The sequence below is a fragment of the Hakea prostrata genome, chromosome 8 (genome assembly GCF_041222555.1).
Source record: "Hakea prostrata isolate BN-2017 chromosome 8, UWA_Hpros_2, whole genome shotgun sequence".
NCBI classification, from domain to species: Eukaryota; Viridiplantae; Streptophyta; class Magnoliopsida; order Proteales; family Proteaceae; genus Hakea; species Hakea prostrata.
Genome location: NC_142607.1, coordinates 8,733,676 through 8,751,593, shown reverse-complemented (window position 1 = coordinate 8,751,593; position 17,918 = coordinate 8,733,676). Strand labels below are relative to the sequence as shown.

The following is a 17,918-nucleotide window of genomic DNA, read 5'->3' as shown; positions in this document are numbered from 1 at the left end:
TGCCCATTTGCTTATTGCAGGAACGGGAAAGTTGTTGAGCCTTTGTTCATGTCTCAGTTGTAGTAAGTCCTCAGAAGATTCTTCTCCTCCCTATGATGATTTGATAGGAAGATGAAGTCACTGTAATTTTCCCTCCCCTCTCTCTAGGCATTTTATTTTATTTGGTTTCTCAAGTTCAGTTCTTTCTTGATGATACAGGCTTAACTAGATCTGAAACAGGAGAAAACACGAAGCAGCAGCATTATGTTGTGTTTCTGGCAAATTGAATATCTGGTGAAGAACTGTTCTAACTGTCTTTCTGCTAAAGTTAAATTTGTTTGCAACAAGTAGCCAACTACTTTTTTCCTACCAATTCTGTTTCAAGAGAAGAGGTCTGGTTGAATCCCAGAAAAGAACCGTCTGTGTATGATCTTACCCATTTATAGGGGAGAAATTATTCTTCCTTTCCCCTATGGAATCTTTTTGCTTACCTCATTGATCTCGCATTGTTAATCTTCGTCCCTATGTCCTTCCATTCCAGATTAAGATTCCATTTAACCATAAAGCATGGTGGATGAAGAGATTCTCTCTGTTTGCCCAAGGTAAGGAACTGATATCAAATTGGCCAGAGCTATGCGGACTCTTGTCTAATTTTTTTTTTTTTTGGTAGGAATCTCTTGTCTGATTCTAAATCTTTGATTAATAGATCAATTTAAGATAGATTGATGTCAACCGAATCAGATATGATTATTATGGGCTTGGTCTGCATATGTCTTCAAGCATAGGCCCAGTCTTAATCATACTGGGCTTCATTGTGTAAGAACAAAGATTCATTTTTCTTTCTTTCCCATTGGTTGGGTTTTTTTTTTTTTTTTTTAATTTTTTTTAATTTTTTAACTTAATTGCAGTCATTTCTTTCATTTGAATGTAAAACCAGATGTAAAAAGAGTTCTCCAAGTTTTAAATGTGTTCTATCTATAGTTGTGTATTAAAGTAGAAGAGTTTTACTTTGTATTATGTGTGAACTCTCTTAGGTGCAAGGTCTTGATATGTTATTATTAGCTGCAAAGTAGGAGTTCGGAACAATTTGACCAGGTAAACAAATTTTAAATTTGAAAAGTTATTATCGATTTTGAATTTGAAACTTTGAAAATCAAGAGATAAGATTTGTGTTGGAGACCTCACCTGTCTGTGCTTAGATTGCCCTAAGTTTGTCTCTGATGCAAATTTAAAATTCCAAAACTATGGATAAGAGATAAGATTTGTTATTGATTTTAAATTCAAAAAAACCAAATTTGATCATATAGGCTTTGGCATTACTTTATCTTGTCGAGAAGGAATATAAATTGGATGGTGAACAACAGCTTTCTCATGAGAATTACAAGCTGACCCTTAGTAGAGAAGAATTTACTGCAAGTAATTCTTGTTTACCTCAATGAGTTCTGTCGATATATTGAGAAAAAAAGATGAGCAATTAAGTATGTTGCTCAAAGCTTGTCGTACCATAAAATCTGTTGTTGAGATGGAGTTTGCACCTAATTCTTGTAGCAAAGAAAAGATCAACATCACCTAATCCAGAGCATACTTTTTTTGACTGTGAAGAGAATGTCTCATCTTGTTAAGGTCAAATATTCTTCTGGTAAGACAATCCATCTTAGATCTTCAAGAACCTCAATATTCAAGAAATATTGCAACTTGCCCAGATCATATATAGGGCTAATTCTTTGCTCAGTGAAGCTATAATCTGTTGTAAGAAAGTTAATTTGGGTGCTGTGATGTTCTTTTCTACAGTGCCTGTTCAAAGAACCTTCTTGCTTTCTTGATATAGAGTATTTTTCTTCCTTTTAACTTACCTAATTGAGCTAGTGCAATAATAGACATGTGGCTAGCTAGCCTGGAAGATTCCATTTTAGATTAAAGTTAAAACATTATTAGTGTCCAATTGATATAAAGCAGCATGCTTCATGTCTTGGGCTTAAACTTTTGTCTTCAACTTCAAGCATAAAATCCTTCAATTTTGTAAGTTTCAAGGTGAGCTTTAATAGAATAATATAAGGATGGATGAGACTAGTGAGGAAATTAACAAATTCGTTTGAGGTGTTCATTAATATTAAATGTACATCATTAAACAAAATAAACTCATACATCAAATGATATGAAATCCTCAGTCTTAACTGAGAAATTACCTAATAATAATGATAATAAATCAAAAGTAGAAAGCATAATCATGTTGCCTATCGATTCAAAGCCACATCAACAGATCCACAATCCCAATAACATCCACCAGATGAAGACCAAGACAGGGAAAACAAAAGAAGAAAAATATGAAGACAGCAAGTTTGAGGAAGAAATGCTCATGAAATACAATTCAAAACCTTGCATCGAGATAGATTAGAGGAAGATTTTCTGATATCATCAGCTCATTGTCCTACCAAAATAGTAATGAAGGTATAACAACCATTACCTGCCTAATTACTCAAAGAAAGAGAGAGAGAGAGAGAGAGACAAGAGAATAGATCTGCTGCTTTATCCTCTTTAATCAGATCGGATAAGCAACTACAATTGATCGGGTGGGACTTCATCCAAAAATCTAAAGCCCACTAATCGAAACCCAAGAAAATTTCTATACATTTCCAACAAAAACCCAGGAAGTGAAAGGGCAATTCAAAGTGGAGGATCTGCTTAAACTCCTTTAATCAAAGCTGATTCATAGTAGCTTCAGGCCACCATTAATGCTGCATCTTCTTCTTTAATCATTTGCCCCTTATTAACTAAAGTGCTCTTCTTTAGCACCAAACCATCCATAAGTTCCTTGTCTGAGGATCTCAAAGGCAAATCAATCGGAATCAGGCCATTTGAAGCTAACTTCAACAGCTCTGACTCATCTAGACCTTTAGCTGGGCCAAGACTATACTTATCAGTTCCGTGCTTTGCCAATGCATTCTTGAATTTCTTGATCTGAGAAGGCAAAGACAGAGAAAAGAGTTAGATCTTCAATTGCAGGATCTTTTAAAACCCCATCAACCAAAACAACTTTAATTAACAGGAGATGTTGTCTTACAGTTGCGTTGGTGCAGCTGAAGCTACAGAGACGACCCTCTGATCCTTTGTAAAATCGAAAGAAGGGGAGTACATGGACATTAAGACTGTAACTCATCGGTTTAAGCTCTTCATGATTGACTTTAAGAAACAGAGCATTTGGGTTCGACTCAGCAAGCTGGCAAAGCTGAAGCAAATGAAACAATAGAAATGAATCTCTTTAGCAATCAATTATAGTTTCAGAGAAAGATCAAAGCTTTATCATGGTTTTTCTATCGATGTCAGAGGAAGTTTGGGTTCAGTATAAGCAATTACCTTAGGATGTAAAGCTCTGCAAGCTCCACAACCAGGGGAGTAAAAATCGAGTATAACAAGCCTATCTCCAGCATTTGACAGTGTATCAACGAGTTCTTGGGCCGATTCAATCTCTAACATGTTGGGTTTGGGGGTTTTTTCCCACCATCTCATAGCTCGGCTCACGCATATTGATGCCTGTGCCTGAAATTAGAAAAAAAAAGGTCAAAGAATGAAATCATAAGCTTTGAAATTGGTTCCCGGAATCCCTAAACAAGATATTTCTGAGAACTAAATGGTGAGAGAAAAGTAGAGAAGAAGAAGAAGAAGAAATAGCACATACATTGACAGAGAACCTTGAAGAGCTTCTTAGACTATAATCTTCCACAACTCTGTAATCTGAAACTACCACTTGGGCTCCTTTAAAATCGCTCTTCAAAATGGGGAGATCTGCAGGTTTGGACTCTGGGAACTTCGAAGAGATCGTAATGGGACAAAATCCTACAACCCCATTCCCTTTTAATTCAAATTGATTTGACCCAGCAACGGAGAAACCATTCCTCACAGAATAAGCCATAGAAACTCAGAGAAAACCCACTTCTTCCTAACGATCGAAACAAGTAGCAAAGCTTCTATATTGAAAATCAAAGCCCAAAAAACAAAACCCACTTCTCTTGTTCGATCAAAAGACAAGATAGAAGATAATAAGGTGGGGAAAATGGTTGCTTTTTCAGCTTCTGGTGCAAAAGAAGTAGAGATCCTCAGAAGGACAAGAGGCAGAGATGAATGTGAACGCAGAAAAAAAAGGCAAAAAGGTAGGGTTTTTATTGTGATTCAAGGTTTCAACTTTATCCAAATTTTATCCAAATTGACAACCAAGTGGTGATAGTGATCTGATTGAACTTAGATTAAATACCTGTATCTGAGCTGGTCCACGAAACGGCTAAGCCGCGTCGCTGATTCTTCGCCAGATCAGATTTTTGGATTATCCAAAAGATTCGAACTGGATAATGAGAAATAAGAATCTAGATAAGTTTTGACACCTGACGGTTACTAACTAACAAATTGATGCCAATCCAAGGATGGAAAAAGAGGGATCATAGATAGCAATTAAAATCATGGATAAGAATTACTATTTATAATTATATATGACCGTTGGTGTTCTCCAATCAATCAGGAATCAAGATCGATATCAAGATCAGCAGCCCTGTCAACCCTGAGTGTGGATCATTTATCCTGACGGATAAGAGTTTGTGATTTTCGTATATTTCTTCACCAAACATTAAGAGGAGGATTCATTAGGAAGCACATCTCTGAATTTTCTTATCAAAGTTTAGAGGTGAGCTCTCTCCTAATATGTAGTAGAATCTTATAAAGATGTAAGGAAATGTGCTGTAGAGGATCCTAACTTACCAACCCTAATACCAAGAGAGTGTTTGCTTATTTATCCATAGCATCTAGATATTTCAAGAACTCCCCAAGATAATAGCAAAAGGTATATAGGTACTTCAAAATCATGCTAAACTGGCAGTTGCCATCTTTCTCGTTAGAATTGCTACATTGCAGATGAAAATAACAAATATACAGATAGATGTATTATTCTATATCTTATAATATAAGATGACAAACAAAAGGAGAAAGAATTCATGGAGGAACAAAGAATAAGAATCTAGGATGAATAGCAATGTAAATATGAATTTTTTTACAAAATATGACTCCAGCAACCCCGACAAGGAGCACAGAGTGCTCCCCCCAACGCTTCCAGACCAAAACAAAGCAGTGTGGCCAACGGTGAAAAACACTTTTTGAAAGAAAGAAAATTTTCACCTATGAGCCCCACTGTGTTTTTGTGGTTGGGAAGCCGTCGGATGTGCTCCCCTGACGAGGAGATGATCCTGATTCATGATGCAATGGGTAGATCTCCATTTAGGATGGCTCTTTACTCATTATGAGTGATACTGTTGTTTGTTGTGTGGTCTCTTCTTGATTGATAGCATTGTCGAAGGTAGAGAGCGGAAGTTATAATTATCTTGTTTTGCTGTACGCTATAATCTTTTCTTTTGCTTAATGTAAATGACCTTTACGAAGAAAAGGAAATTATGTAACAATGACTTTACATAATTTGCAAATGGAGAATACTATTGTGCAAATTCAATTGATGTTTTGAAGGTGATTGTCAATATGAAATAGTTTAAGGATGTATGTGCTTCTCCCTAATTATCTTAGGGTATTTTTAAAATTTTCAGTCCTGATAGCCATGAGCAAGATAGTGGCAGATTTTTCTACACGTATGCAAATATAAATTTTGAGTTTGGTAGAGTTAGATTTAGAGAAAAAGAATTGATTAAGAAAAAAGAACTCTTAATGTTGTGAATTTTTTTACTAGTTCCATTGAAAAAGTAAATAATAAAAATACCATATTCATGGAAACTGTGTAGTCAAGATTAAACAACATTACTAAAATTGGAAAAGAAAAACTATTATCTTTTTGACTGTTGACTGTTGAAAGCATGGCTATCATTTTAAATATTAGGGCTGCTCAAAATCGTTCATGAAAATATATATATATATATGTGCTCTTTTAACTCCCAGCACCCAGAAATTAAAACATGTTACAGCACCGTTCTATATAATCCAATTTGATTATTGATATGATCTCGATTCCCAACATGAAAATTAATTGTACATGACTCAGCTGTGACAAATAACAAATACATGTATATTAGACAATCATTTTTCTAATGCTTTTGATGTCTCTTGTGCACAAGAATCAAGTAATCTTATCTCTCAAACAGTAAATGTGTTGACCATCGAAGATAAGATAAAAACACAATATATAATTATTCTAAAGGCAACTAGCTGTTTAGTGTTTTGTGCTATCCTTCATGCATTAAATGGTCATGACTCCTACCAAAAAAAAAAAAAATTTTTTATTCTAACTGATGTTTAGCCGGATCCACTTGTATACATGCTGATTACATCCTCAATAAATAATGGAGTTTGCCTTAATAATGTAGCTTACCTTCTTATATACAATAATTATCTTAATTAGCACTTGCAATTCTTTTTATGAACATATATGTTAGACATATATTAGTGTATTGATTTAAAGAACATTTGGGTTCAAGGGTTTAAAAAATTTGATACTCTGAAAGATGTATTTTTATTATTCTTTTTGACACAATATTAATCAGGATCAATTAAGATTGATAGGGTTGATTAGAGTCAATTAGAGCCAACTCGACTCGGCCCAAGCGAATCAGAGTCAATATGAGCATGCTTGGGTTGGGTTAAACTCAATAGAGTAAGATCCCGATTGAGATTTTTTAACCCAAATCAACACTAAGAGGCTCTAAACTATGCCAAAGGGTTTTAAGCTTAGCCTTTGGTTTGGACAAATTTGAGTTAAAAGTATCCTTCTTCACTTCTATATATTAGTCTGGATCATTTACCAACATCGAGATGAAATTTTTTATTCCAAATAACTTGATTTTTTTATGCATGTTTAATCTCAAAGCAAGATTTATTTATTTATTGATGAAGTAGGTAAAATAAAATTTAACACATTGATCACCTTTTTTAACCAAACTTACTAAAAAAAGTGTTGATTATTTTTTTGTGGTTAGACATTTGTCAATGTTGTTGTAAAAATCCATTCGGCAATGCAAGCTTTCAACCTGCAAAAAACTTAATCGACTGAGTTGGTCGAGGAACGTCTTCACGGTCGAGTCAGTGGAAGCTCATAGCTTTAGAAGAAGAAAAAAAACTTACAAAACTCTCAATGTTAGAGAGAAAACCTAAGAGTACATACCTATTTAATGAAAAAAGTATGGGTATTTATAAAATCTTAGGAGAAATTACTTTAACGATGAAGTAACGGAGTTTGAATGGAACTTTATAATTGTTGCTAACTTCCTAGGGAGAGTAATTTTATCCACCAAGAGAGTATTACATGGAATTGGAGTCCGTTCAGGACTCTAAGAACAATTCGAACTACACGACTTGATTGGAATTCTTACCCCTATTTCTAAGGAGATTGGATACGTTTCAAATTGTACACATTGCTTAATACTTTTGTTTCGTGTATATATATATATTTTGTTACAAAACAGGATCAAAAGACCCAAAAAAAAACAAAACAAATCAAACTAGAGCACAACTCTTGAGACAATCCTCTCTAAGGATGTCTGCCATTTCTTGCGGGAAATCATTGAAAAAGACCAGATCATCTCTTCCAATTAGCCGCCTCTTAGACAACCAATCAACAGCCTTGTTATTTTGACGTCTCACATGACTAAATCTAACATGGCCTCGAGAAGCATATAGGCTTCGAATTTCAGCAACTAATCTTCCCATTGGTCATTGCTCGTTAACTTCTGGGTCCAATAACCTTATGGCCTTCAACGAGTTTGATTCTATTTGGAGTGGCCATGCGCCCATATCCAATGCTACCTTTACCCCTTCTTTGATTGTGCGCATTTCCGCCTCTACTACATGGCATAGAAGAATCTTGATAGTAAATCCTCCTCCGAACAGACCTTCTTGATCCCGAACACCCGAGCTAATTGAGCATAGCATTCCTTCACTTTCACAGCAGCATTCGTGTTGTACTTAAACCATCCTCTTCTAGGGCATGTCCACCCTAAAACTTCCAACTCTTTACTTGGATCAAGAACAGGCTTCGGCATGTTGTCCAAGCTTCCTTATTGGCTCGATAAAATTTGTCGATAATGAGCACACCATTCCCTGGTCTGAAAAAATCTACCTCATGGATATCTCAATTTCGCCATCTCCAAAGAAATTATAGGGTACACACAAATCGTTTAGGCCAATCGTTGCAATATTTGATAGCAAACCCACAGATATTGGCATAGATTCATTCCTACTTTTCGCACCTAAAAAATCATATTTGATATCATATATTTATTTGTGGTCCAACTAAGGTTTATCAATTCAGCTATTCTTTGGTCGACTTTGATAGATCGATTATAAATTGACTTTAACAGTGAAAAAAGAGTATCACAACGTCGGCTGAAAATTACAAAATTTTGTAATTGATGTCGGTTTTTTCTTTTTTGGCCAAATCTTCCACACATCGATTGAGGATTGTGTTCTGTATTGATTGGTGGTTGGTTTCTTTGTCAGCACTCTGTCATAGATGCTCTGAGGCTTTTGTCAGATTGTTCCAGATCCTTCATTTTCTTCCAAAATATACATAAATGGCCCATTGGTTTTGAATGTACCAATGGGTGCCAACGGAAATATGGCCCACTGTTTTGGTATTTTTGTTTTTTGTATCATGGTATAGGAATCTTTCTAATCAAAGCTAATTTGACTCCCATTTGGAATTTCATCATCTTTCCACACTTTGTTGGGAAAGATTTGACACAGACATACACTTTGATTTGTTTTACATAGAAATGTAGAATAGAAGTAACACAAAAATTAAAACTTGATCCTTTTTGTAACTTTCGGTAATGCTACACCATCCACTTGTTGGATAGTTTTACTTGGGGGTTGTGTATTTATATCGAAAATTGTTGTTAATACAAAATCTCAACCACTCATTTTGCAATTAAAATTTATCTAAAAAAAGATCACTCAAGAGAAACAAGCGGTTGAGATTTTGTCTCAATCACAAGTTTCAATTAGAAATGTAAATTGCTGTGCATTTATTGTGCACCGTTATAACAATTTTGAACACGTTTCACTCTTAAAAGCGCTCACGGCCATCGGAAGTATTTAATCATTTAATGTATGAGAAGCAAGAGCAGAAGAGACTAAAGCAAGAGCTAGAGAGAGAGAGAGATTTCGGACACTTGTTTTTAAACTTCAATCTATCAGATTTTTTGTTCGTACAAGTAGATAGTGGGCTTTTGGGCCAGGCCCACCTAAGCCTAGTCCAATCTTGCGGTTGCATACAATATTATAGTAGGCCCATGGGCTGTGTAAATCCTAAAGCCCAAAGGGAAAACGTGGGCAGGTTCAAAGGAAGGTCTAGCCTCTAGGAACCACCTTTACGCTTAACCGGAACTTGCTAATTTGTGGGTTTATAAAATTTTCAAATTTCAACACATTAAGTTTCTAAATAAAATTTTACTAAACTATGTATGAACGATGATTACTGACGTCCCCCTTCTGCTGTAGCTTAATTGTTACTTTAATGTCTTGTACTTTTTGAAATTACTAAATTAATCTTAGACATTAATTGTAATTATTATTGTCCCATGCCGTTAAGTTTTTGCTAGTTAACTAACGACATGGCATCTTTGTAATTTTCAAAAACTCCCAAATAATCTTGAGTTTTTTTTTTTATTTTTTATTATTTAAAGATAATTATTGATGCCTCCTTGTACTATTGCTTAATTAATAATCAAACCCTGGACGAACATGGCGGTTTGGTTAAGAGATCTAAGAGGAAAAGATAGTATGCGCATCGCTTGGCACTCAGTTCGTGAACCTTCTCCTTAGGTTCCGTGGTCTTCACTCGTTTGGTTCCCAACTTGCCAAATTAGATTTTCATTTCATACCTGGTTGGCGATAGCGAGATGTCTTCCCATTTTGCAACAATTCTCTTCTTTCAATGCAAATTTTCTGCTGAGATTCGGGCTGCAATATTAAGAATCAATGGTTTCCATAGAGAACCATTTGCAACTATTCAAGAAGAACTCGGGTGGCTTCAAACTCACTTTACAGGCGACTATCTGATTTCCTAGGTACGTCGTTTAGTCTGATTGCCACTATTTATCACAATATGGGAAGCTCGGAATCGTGTCATATTCAATAATGATGTGGTTGTGCCCACCTTACTTTGTGACTTATCATAGTCGATGCTCGTAATTGTTACTATTGAGAAACTCGTCAAGTAATGGATACCGCAGAGCATCGTCACTTCTTTGATTCTTGGGACATTAATATGGCTTACTTTCACTCGTGTGAGCTTTCGCTTGTGTTGGCAAGGCCTCAAGAAGGTTGGATTGCCCTCAACTGTCATGGCTTAGTTCGTATTAGTCATGGTGGTTATGGTGCGATTGCCCTCTATTCGGATGGGAAAGTACTTTTTGCAGTAGCAAGAGGCTGCCATGACACTAACATGCTTAGGAAGAAAATTCAAGCTATTATTTGTGGTTTGCAAATTGCAATCTATAAAGGTTCCATTATCGAGGCGAAGTGATCTTCACTAACCCCCCTTCTGGGGCCCTCGGTGTATGCTTGTGATTGCTAAAACCATGGGCTTCAAGAGGGATTTGCAAGCTTTGCCCACATCTAATTTGTGGTTTGCAAATGTCCAAGGGCGCGAGATATCTTTAAATGTAACTCATTTTATTATCTAATATAGGTGTGGCCATACTATTACCGCGGTCTCATTTTATTACTAAATAAACCCTATTCCAAAAAAAAAAAAAAAAAAAACCCTGTTCTTTACAAAATTACTATTGCCCCCCTCACTTCCGGTATTTAAAGATTGTTGAGGTTGTGTGTGAAATGTCCATTTTACCCTTCTTTAAAATTAAGAAGCCAAGACGAGTCCGCATTCACTTAGGAAAACCACATGAGACAACTTTGCCTTTAGATTCTAATCATTTTGGAATTTCAAAGAGTTGGATCGATCTGATGAATGATGTAAAAGGTAAATAAATAGTAACAAACTTTAAGGTTCTATATTTTGGAATTTTTTAGAATTACAATGATGTTACATCATCGGTTACTAATGAAATCTAATGGCTAGGGCATCAACAATTTGAGACAAAATTTAAGGTCAAGTTAATAATTTATAAAAGAACAAGAGATCAAGATAGTAATTAAACTATAATGGACCGTCAATAATTCTAGTGACGTGCAAAACCAACAACATTACACACCTAACCTTAACACCATTATAAGGAGGATGTATTAGGAAATTCATAAGGAGAAAAGTCTAGTTATAATTAATACTCCTTGAGGACAATAGTAATTATCCGACTTCCTGATCCACCATTATGGAGCACGGTTTTGTTTTTTTGGGGTGAGGCGATGGGTTTAGTACAGGAAAGATTTACTGATAAAAAATATATATATACATTATATGGTGTGTTAGGTTGGAGGAGCCACATAATTGGTTTTTTTTTTTTGGTTAGAAATTGTTTTTAAATGCAGTTGGATATATTTTAGTGAAGTTACCTTAGCTGCATCAAAGGATCTCAGAATATCTTTTATCTGGTGAGATACAAATACGAGGTTAAGCAATGGCGATATATAATTGACAAAGGTTCATCACAACTTAAAAGAAATCAGAATTCAAATCCAGATGTGCTGGTGAGACCGTGAGAGTGGAAATACCTGAACCATGTGGTCCTAAAAAATGGCGGAAACCTGAGTGGAGTAGGATTTCTATACAAAATTACTCACCTACTCAACTATCAGCTGTTCATAGGAATGAGAAGTCAACTATACCCAGATCAGAAACATTTGCAGTAGTCAATTATAGAAGCTTTAATGGAGTTGGGAATGGCTCAAGCCCTATAAAGCTATACTGTGTATTCTAATTGGGGGATATGCTCTTGTTGATTTCAAAATATTACAAGATAAAAGAGCAAGTAAGGGTTGGTGCAATATGGGTTCTCGAACCTAATCTGCACTTTTTGATTTCTCTCCATGGTGGTGGTGGATGGTTTGATCATGAAGGCCCAGGAGATCAAATGGCTATAAATACTTACCTTCACATCACCTCCTCTTCAAGCAGTTCTGATCAGCTCTAGCAGACACTTGAGAAACCCACCAAGCACTTCAAGACAAAGTTCCTAAGCAGCAACATGAAGACCGTGCAAGGAGAAGAACGCGGAGAAACTTCCACACGTTTCAACCCAGGAGTGAACAAAGGGGTTTCTATATTGGATTTCATTCTAAGGATAGTTGCAATTATAGGTACATTAGCAAGTGCAATTGCAATGGGTACTACTAATGAAACACTGCCTTTCTTCACACAGTTCATCCAATTCAGGGCTCAATACAGTGATCTCCCCACCTTCACGTAATAAGCTTCCAAGCAATTTCTTCTCAACTTGTAAATGGGGATTAGATCAATCTTTTGGTTAACTTTAGTAATACTGGGTTGCTTGTTCTTGATCTTACCAGATTTTTCGTGGTAGCAAATGCAACAGTGAGTGCCTACCTCATTCTTTCACTGGTGCTATCCATCTTCCACATTGTCAGGAGCGGATCAAGAGGCAGTCGACTTCTCTTGGTTTTCTTGGATTCGGTAATCAATTAAATCTGTTCTGATTTGTTTTTGTTACTTGGGTACGTATGCTCTTCTATCTTAATGGTATTAGTTCTTCTAAGTATGTTATCTACTAATATGTTATGAAGGCATCACTGGCTCTGCTTACGGCCGGAGCTTCTGCAGCAGCTGCTATTGTGTACTTAGCACACAAAGGCAATGTTAGAGCCAATTGGTTTGCGATTTGCCAGCAGTTCAACTCCTTCTGTGAACGGATCTCCGGTGCTCTGATCGGCTCTTTCGTCGGCATAGTTGTGTTTGTACTACTGATCACCTTATCAGCAGTTGCTCTTTCAAGGCATTAAGTACCTGAGAATCCACGATAAGCCATTGTTTTCCTGTGTTCAATGTGTGCTAGAGTGATATATATAGTGTTTCCATGTTTGTACTCGTATCTGCAAGTGTTAATTACAGTGTATGTCAAGTGCTTGTTATTCTCCTTTCATCCATGTTTGTAAATTGTAATCCACTTCACATATTAAAGGAAATACAGATCGAACATGCTTTTTTCTCCAATGTTTCCCTACATGGAACAAAATTGGGTACGTTCTGAAGAAAACTATAATCTTCCTAATACATTCTGATTTCACTTACATGGGAAGAAGAAAGAAAAAAATGAGAAAAGCCATCGAGCTTGTGTCACAATCTACGCGAATAAAGCCACAAGATCATCAATGGATTTCAATGTCTTCTCGTAGAATACATATGACTCGTATACTTTGGGCGTTCGAACATAATAATCAAGCTGGAACAGAAATATACATTAGAGATCAAAATAGATAGATTTAAAGAATTCCATTAAGAAAATCAACTGGCCTATTAGCTCAGTTGGTTAGAGCGTCGTGCTAATAACGCGAAGGTCACAGGTTCGAGACCTGTATAGGCCAAGTTAAATGTTTTTTATTCTTTTCCTCTCCGTCCGTTGGATGGGAATAAGAATCTGTAATAACGATACGATCATTCCCATCTAACGTGTCTAAATAAACCGATACGAACTAATAAATAAAATAAAAATTCCAGAAAAATACCTCGGCCATGTTATCGACGAGCTCGTTTGCAGTTGTGATGTATGATTTTTTGCGGTAATCAGGCAAAGTGGAGAGTGCGTTCTTGAGGTCTTTGGAGAGATAAGCAGATTTGAGTCGAATGTAGAAGATGACATACCTCCATGATTGTCTTTCCAGCATCTCCCTCAAGGTATGGAGACCCTCTCTGGTCTGCTGGATTCTGGCCACGGAGTCTTCCGGCGAGAGATCAGGTTCGAAAAACCTTTCCTTGAGGAAAGATCTGGTACCCCAGTTCTGGGCTACTGCAATTGGTGTCGATTGAACTACCTGTGCCGCTGTAGCAGCTAAGAAAGCCGACAGCATCTGTCGTCTAGGGTTACTTCCTCCGCCGGATGCGGTGGTGGTGGTGGTGGAGGATGCTCGGATTGCCGGAATTGATTGGTTCCGGTAACCCTTTTGGGTTGTGGGTATGTGGTGGTGATGGCATAGAGTGGCGGAATTGGGCTTAGCCAAGCTAGCCATGGCTTCAGAATTTCAGTCTTCTTGAGTTGTTGCAGTGGCAAGAGTGATACTTACAGCAAGTAGTGAGGTCTTAGGTGTAGCAACATGGACTCTAGCTAGCTTATTTCTCTGCCTGACGTTTCTTATCAACTTAGAACACAGAAAAAGGAAAATTATGAGTAAGTTTTTTTTTTTTTTTTTTTTTTTTTCTTTTGCTGTAAACAAATTAGAAGTAACTCAATGGATTTGCTCTGCGAAGGTTTTCTTTGATAGGCAAGTAACAAACGATGGATGGATAATGAAGGATTTTTGTTTGTTGTAGCTGCTGCAACCACTTAATGGCCTAATGTATGTAAAATAAAATCTAACGGTGCAAATAATCAAGGAGTAAGGCTTAGCTGGAAATATAAATTTTTATTTTTACATTATAAGGGTTTAAATATTTTACTAATTTACAAAATCAAACCCCTCCATTCACTCGACTCTTAAGTCTTTCTCTTTTTTCCTAAAACTTTAGCATTTATAGAGTTTCATTTTTTCAGAAACGGATGGAGGCGGTGAGGAAGGGGGCGAATAATCATGGAAAATCTTGAATTTTTCATAGGACGAACAATTGAGAAATCCTCCTTCAAAGTCGAAATCAAATGAAATTGAAATAAAAAACAAGTGCCCATAAAGAAGATGAAAATTCAAACCACAATAGTAATTTTTTTTTGCTAGACAACAAGGATATTCTCAACAATATATCAAATCAACTATTTAAGATTCAGCAACAAAGATTTCATTGGTGGTTTTCTAATGATCCCTGGTAACTGGTAAACATCCCAGAAGCATGAATAGCAGAGAAACGTGACAAACCAAAGAGTGGAGGATAGATGAAGAAAAAGAAGAATTCTTAGCTGAAATTGAAGAGATTGGTGGATTTCTATGGGTTGAAATTGAGGATCACTTTTCCTCCTTTTCAAGATGGTTATGGTGTAGAACAATCCACTCAAGTGGCCTCTTTCCCCGTTTTTCTTTGGGCCACCTCCAAGCAAAGCCAGCAACCCGCTAATCTACGACGTTTGTTTTGGGACAAGAAACTAATAGTTTTGGGCACTGGTCACCATGCCATCTCAACTTTCACCGTCGCCATCCTCTGTTGCAAGGAAAGGCCTAAATTGAGTGCACCTTTGTCTGGTGAACACAAAGGAGTTGTTTCTGTAAATTTCAAAAATCAGTTGAAATTTTGTAAAATAAAAAATTTATATTTACATTTACATCCCTGCACTTTCATTCACAGCTGTTGGATTAATATCCGCCGCAAATAAAAAATACGAATAACGATTAAAGTGTTTTTTTACACATCCACCCAAAAAAAAAAGCAAATTACACTGACACCCCAAAATGGAGGCTTTAAAGCACTGACACCCCATTTTATGTTTAAAAAACACAAACACCTCATTCATTAAACACACTAGTCCATTCTATAAGTAAAACCATTAACTCATAGTTTTTTTTTACTCTAAACTCCAATTTGTTCTCTCACCTCACTTGGCTCTCCTCTGCTTCACCGTCTCCACCTTCAAATTACAACAATTACCAGAATGGATATCACCTTCTTTAACAGAAGGTTTTGAATCATTTATGTTCCCAGGTTTTATAATTGCACGTCTACAACGTAACGGATTAGAGGTGAACAAGGGTTCCCTTACAACCTAAACAAATCAACAAAACCATTCAAAATATAAGGTTCGATCAGAAAAAACAGAGGAACGAATCAGAAAGGAAAAAACAAAGGGTTCTGTTTAAACTTTAACAGCAGCAGGGGATGATTACCTTTTTATTTGGTGGTCGATCATTGCTTGAACAAATTGGATGGCTTGGAGAAGCATTGTATTTCATCATCCCCGTTGTTGTATCTGAAGGATCAAAAACAACCTGGCAACGATTAAAGGGTTGTTGGATTTGGAAGATCAATTTTGCAATCAAAATTCGAGCTTGTTTCTTGGGTCACTATTGTGGTGTTGTGGATGCATCAAAATGATGTTGCCGGAGGAAAGTGGAGACGATGAAGCAGAGGAGAGCCGAGTGAGGAGAGAGAACAAATTGGGGTTTAGGGTTTTAGTGTTGGTAAGGGCATTTTTGAAATTTAAAAATAAAAATGTGGGTTAATAGTTTTACTAAAATAGAATGGATTAGTGTGTTTAATAAATGGGATGTTTGTGTTTTTTGCTTTAAAACCTTCATTTAGGGTGTCAGTGCAATTTACTCAAAAAAAATGATTAAGGTGGTTGATTCCAAAAATACCCCCGGATGATTAATCCTAAGGGTTTTAATTTTTTGATTGAACCGTTCAGAGCGAATCAAACTACTTGTTATGGTCCACATTGCATCAAATCGAGGATTGGTACGGGTTAAGCAGTTAAAAATCGAACGCTTTTAAGCTTCTTTAGATCAATTTGTTAGTGGTCCGTTAGAATGAATCATTATAATTAAATGCCCAAATCATTATAACCTAGTATAATCATGTTGGCTTATTAAATATATTAAAATAATATTTTTTTTAATGTTTTTACATTCATATATCATGTATTTTTTTTATAATTAAAATTAGTAAAAATATCATGCACAAATGCACGAGGTATTTATCAATTATCATGTATTGATCATGAAAGTTGAATGACCTATGCATAAGTGAATCTGTTAACAAAAATTAATGTTAGAATTTGGAATAAATTTATCTTTTAAATATGTAATTTTGATTAAATGTTTTTAATGCAGTTTTTTCTTCTTCAATTAATATTTCTTGGTGTTTGGAAAAACTCTTTATTTCTTTGGTTGATAATGGATTTTTTGAAAAATGAAAAAAGGGAGTCAAATAATTGAGAATTAAATTGATTCAAATAATTTCAAAACTTTTAATTGACCATTATAGACATCATGTATTACTAATACAAAGGTCTAATTGATTGAATATAAAAGATATTGGAAGGAAACAAAATGTAGCCGCGTCCCTTGAGTTCATACTTTTATAATAGTAATGATAGTGAGATGAGATAGTAAGATAGTAAGATGGTATGATTTGAGTTTATTTTATTCTTTAAAAATATTAAAGAAGTTAAATATATTGGTTTGTTTAGACTTTTAAGCTCAAAATTAAGATTCAAGACATAAATTATAGCAATTTGATAAAGTTTTTAAAACCCATTCAAACTTGAATCCAAATCATTAGTGGACTAAAGTCTAAAATTCTACACCACAACTAAACCGAAATTGAACCACTATTCATTTGAGCTTTTTAGCCTGGAAGAAACATCATCTGCTGTGCACACTAGTGCACATAGATACTAAATAATAGGCTGAAAAAGCAAAGAAATTACAAGCCTATTTTAGATTTTTAAATTTAAAATTATGCTTTAAATTTCGACCTACTGTTTGGTATCTATATGGACGGTTGTGCACAATTATTTTTTATTTTAGCCCAAAACTATTATATCCAAATCTGTTGTAAGTATGTTTAAAACTTATTTTATATAAATATTTGTTTTAATTGTCTTTTATCCATGGTTTTATTTAGTCCCACATCGGGTTGAGAGGATTAGATGGTTTATATATAGTAAGGGCCCGTGTTGGGTGATTACGTGGAGATGTCATTAGAGAAGGCACTCTCCAGTAGGGAGGTCAGCTGGACAAGTACCTTCTTGAAGGGAGTTGAGTTGAAAGGTACCTTCAACAAAGAGAGGTGACCTTATCATTTCATCAACAACTTTTGGAGCTCTATATAAAGCCATTTCCGAGTTCATTCTAAGTATTTCCTCCTCCTCTTTCTGTTTCCTCTCTCCTTGTTGTTCCGTCAG

At 35.7% G+C, this 17,918-nt stretch overlaps 3 protein-coding genes and 1 non-coding gene across 4 annotated transcripts; 2 read left to right on the top strand and 2 right to left on the bottom strand.

Moving 5' to 3' along the window:
* Positions 1-1,327: 1,327 nt before the first annotated feature.
* Positions 1,328-4,199, bottom strand: LOC149006684 (thioredoxin-like 1-2, chloroplastic). The gene is made up of 4 exons (XM_089166822.1): positions 3,656-4,199; positions 3,334-3,516; positions 3,041-3,205; positions 1,328-2,937 (listed from the first exon to the last, which is right to left on the bottom strand). The coding sequence occupies exons 1-4, from the start codon at positions 3,887-3,889 to the stop codon at positions 2,698-2,700; spliced, it is 822 nt and encodes a 273-aa protein (XP_089022948.1). The 5' UTR covers positions 3,890-4,199; the 3' UTR covers positions 1,328-2,697.
* A 7,769-nt stretch (positions 4,200-11,968) lies between these two features.
* Positions 11,969-12,876, top strand: LOC149006683 (casparian strip membrane protein 1-like). Its single transcript, XM_089167305.1, has 3 exons — positions 11,969-12,322; positions 12,427-12,550; positions 12,661-12,876. The coding sequence occupies exons 1-3, from the start codon at positions 12,105-12,107 to the stop codon at positions 12,874-12,876; spliced, it is 558 nt and encodes a 185-aa protein (XP_089023431.1). The 5' UTR covers positions 11,969-12,104.
* PNSL2 (PsbQ-like 2) lies at positions 12,674-14,261 on the bottom strand. Its single transcript, XM_089167304.1, has 2 exons — positions 13,600-14,261; positions 12,674-13,316 (listed from the first exon to the last, which is right to left on the bottom strand). Exons 1-2 carry the CDS (start codon positions 14,098-14,100, stop codon positions 13,218-13,220), a joined length of 600 nt encoding a protein of 199 aa, XP_089023430.1. The 5' UTR covers positions 14,101-14,261; the 3' UTR covers positions 12,674-13,217.
* Positions 13,385-13,458, top strand: TRNAI-AAU (transfer RNA isoleucine (anticodon AAU)). The gene has a single exon. It is a non-coding gene; the product is annotated as a tRNA-Ile (tRNA).
* Positions 14,262-17,918: the final 3,657 nt, after the last annotated feature.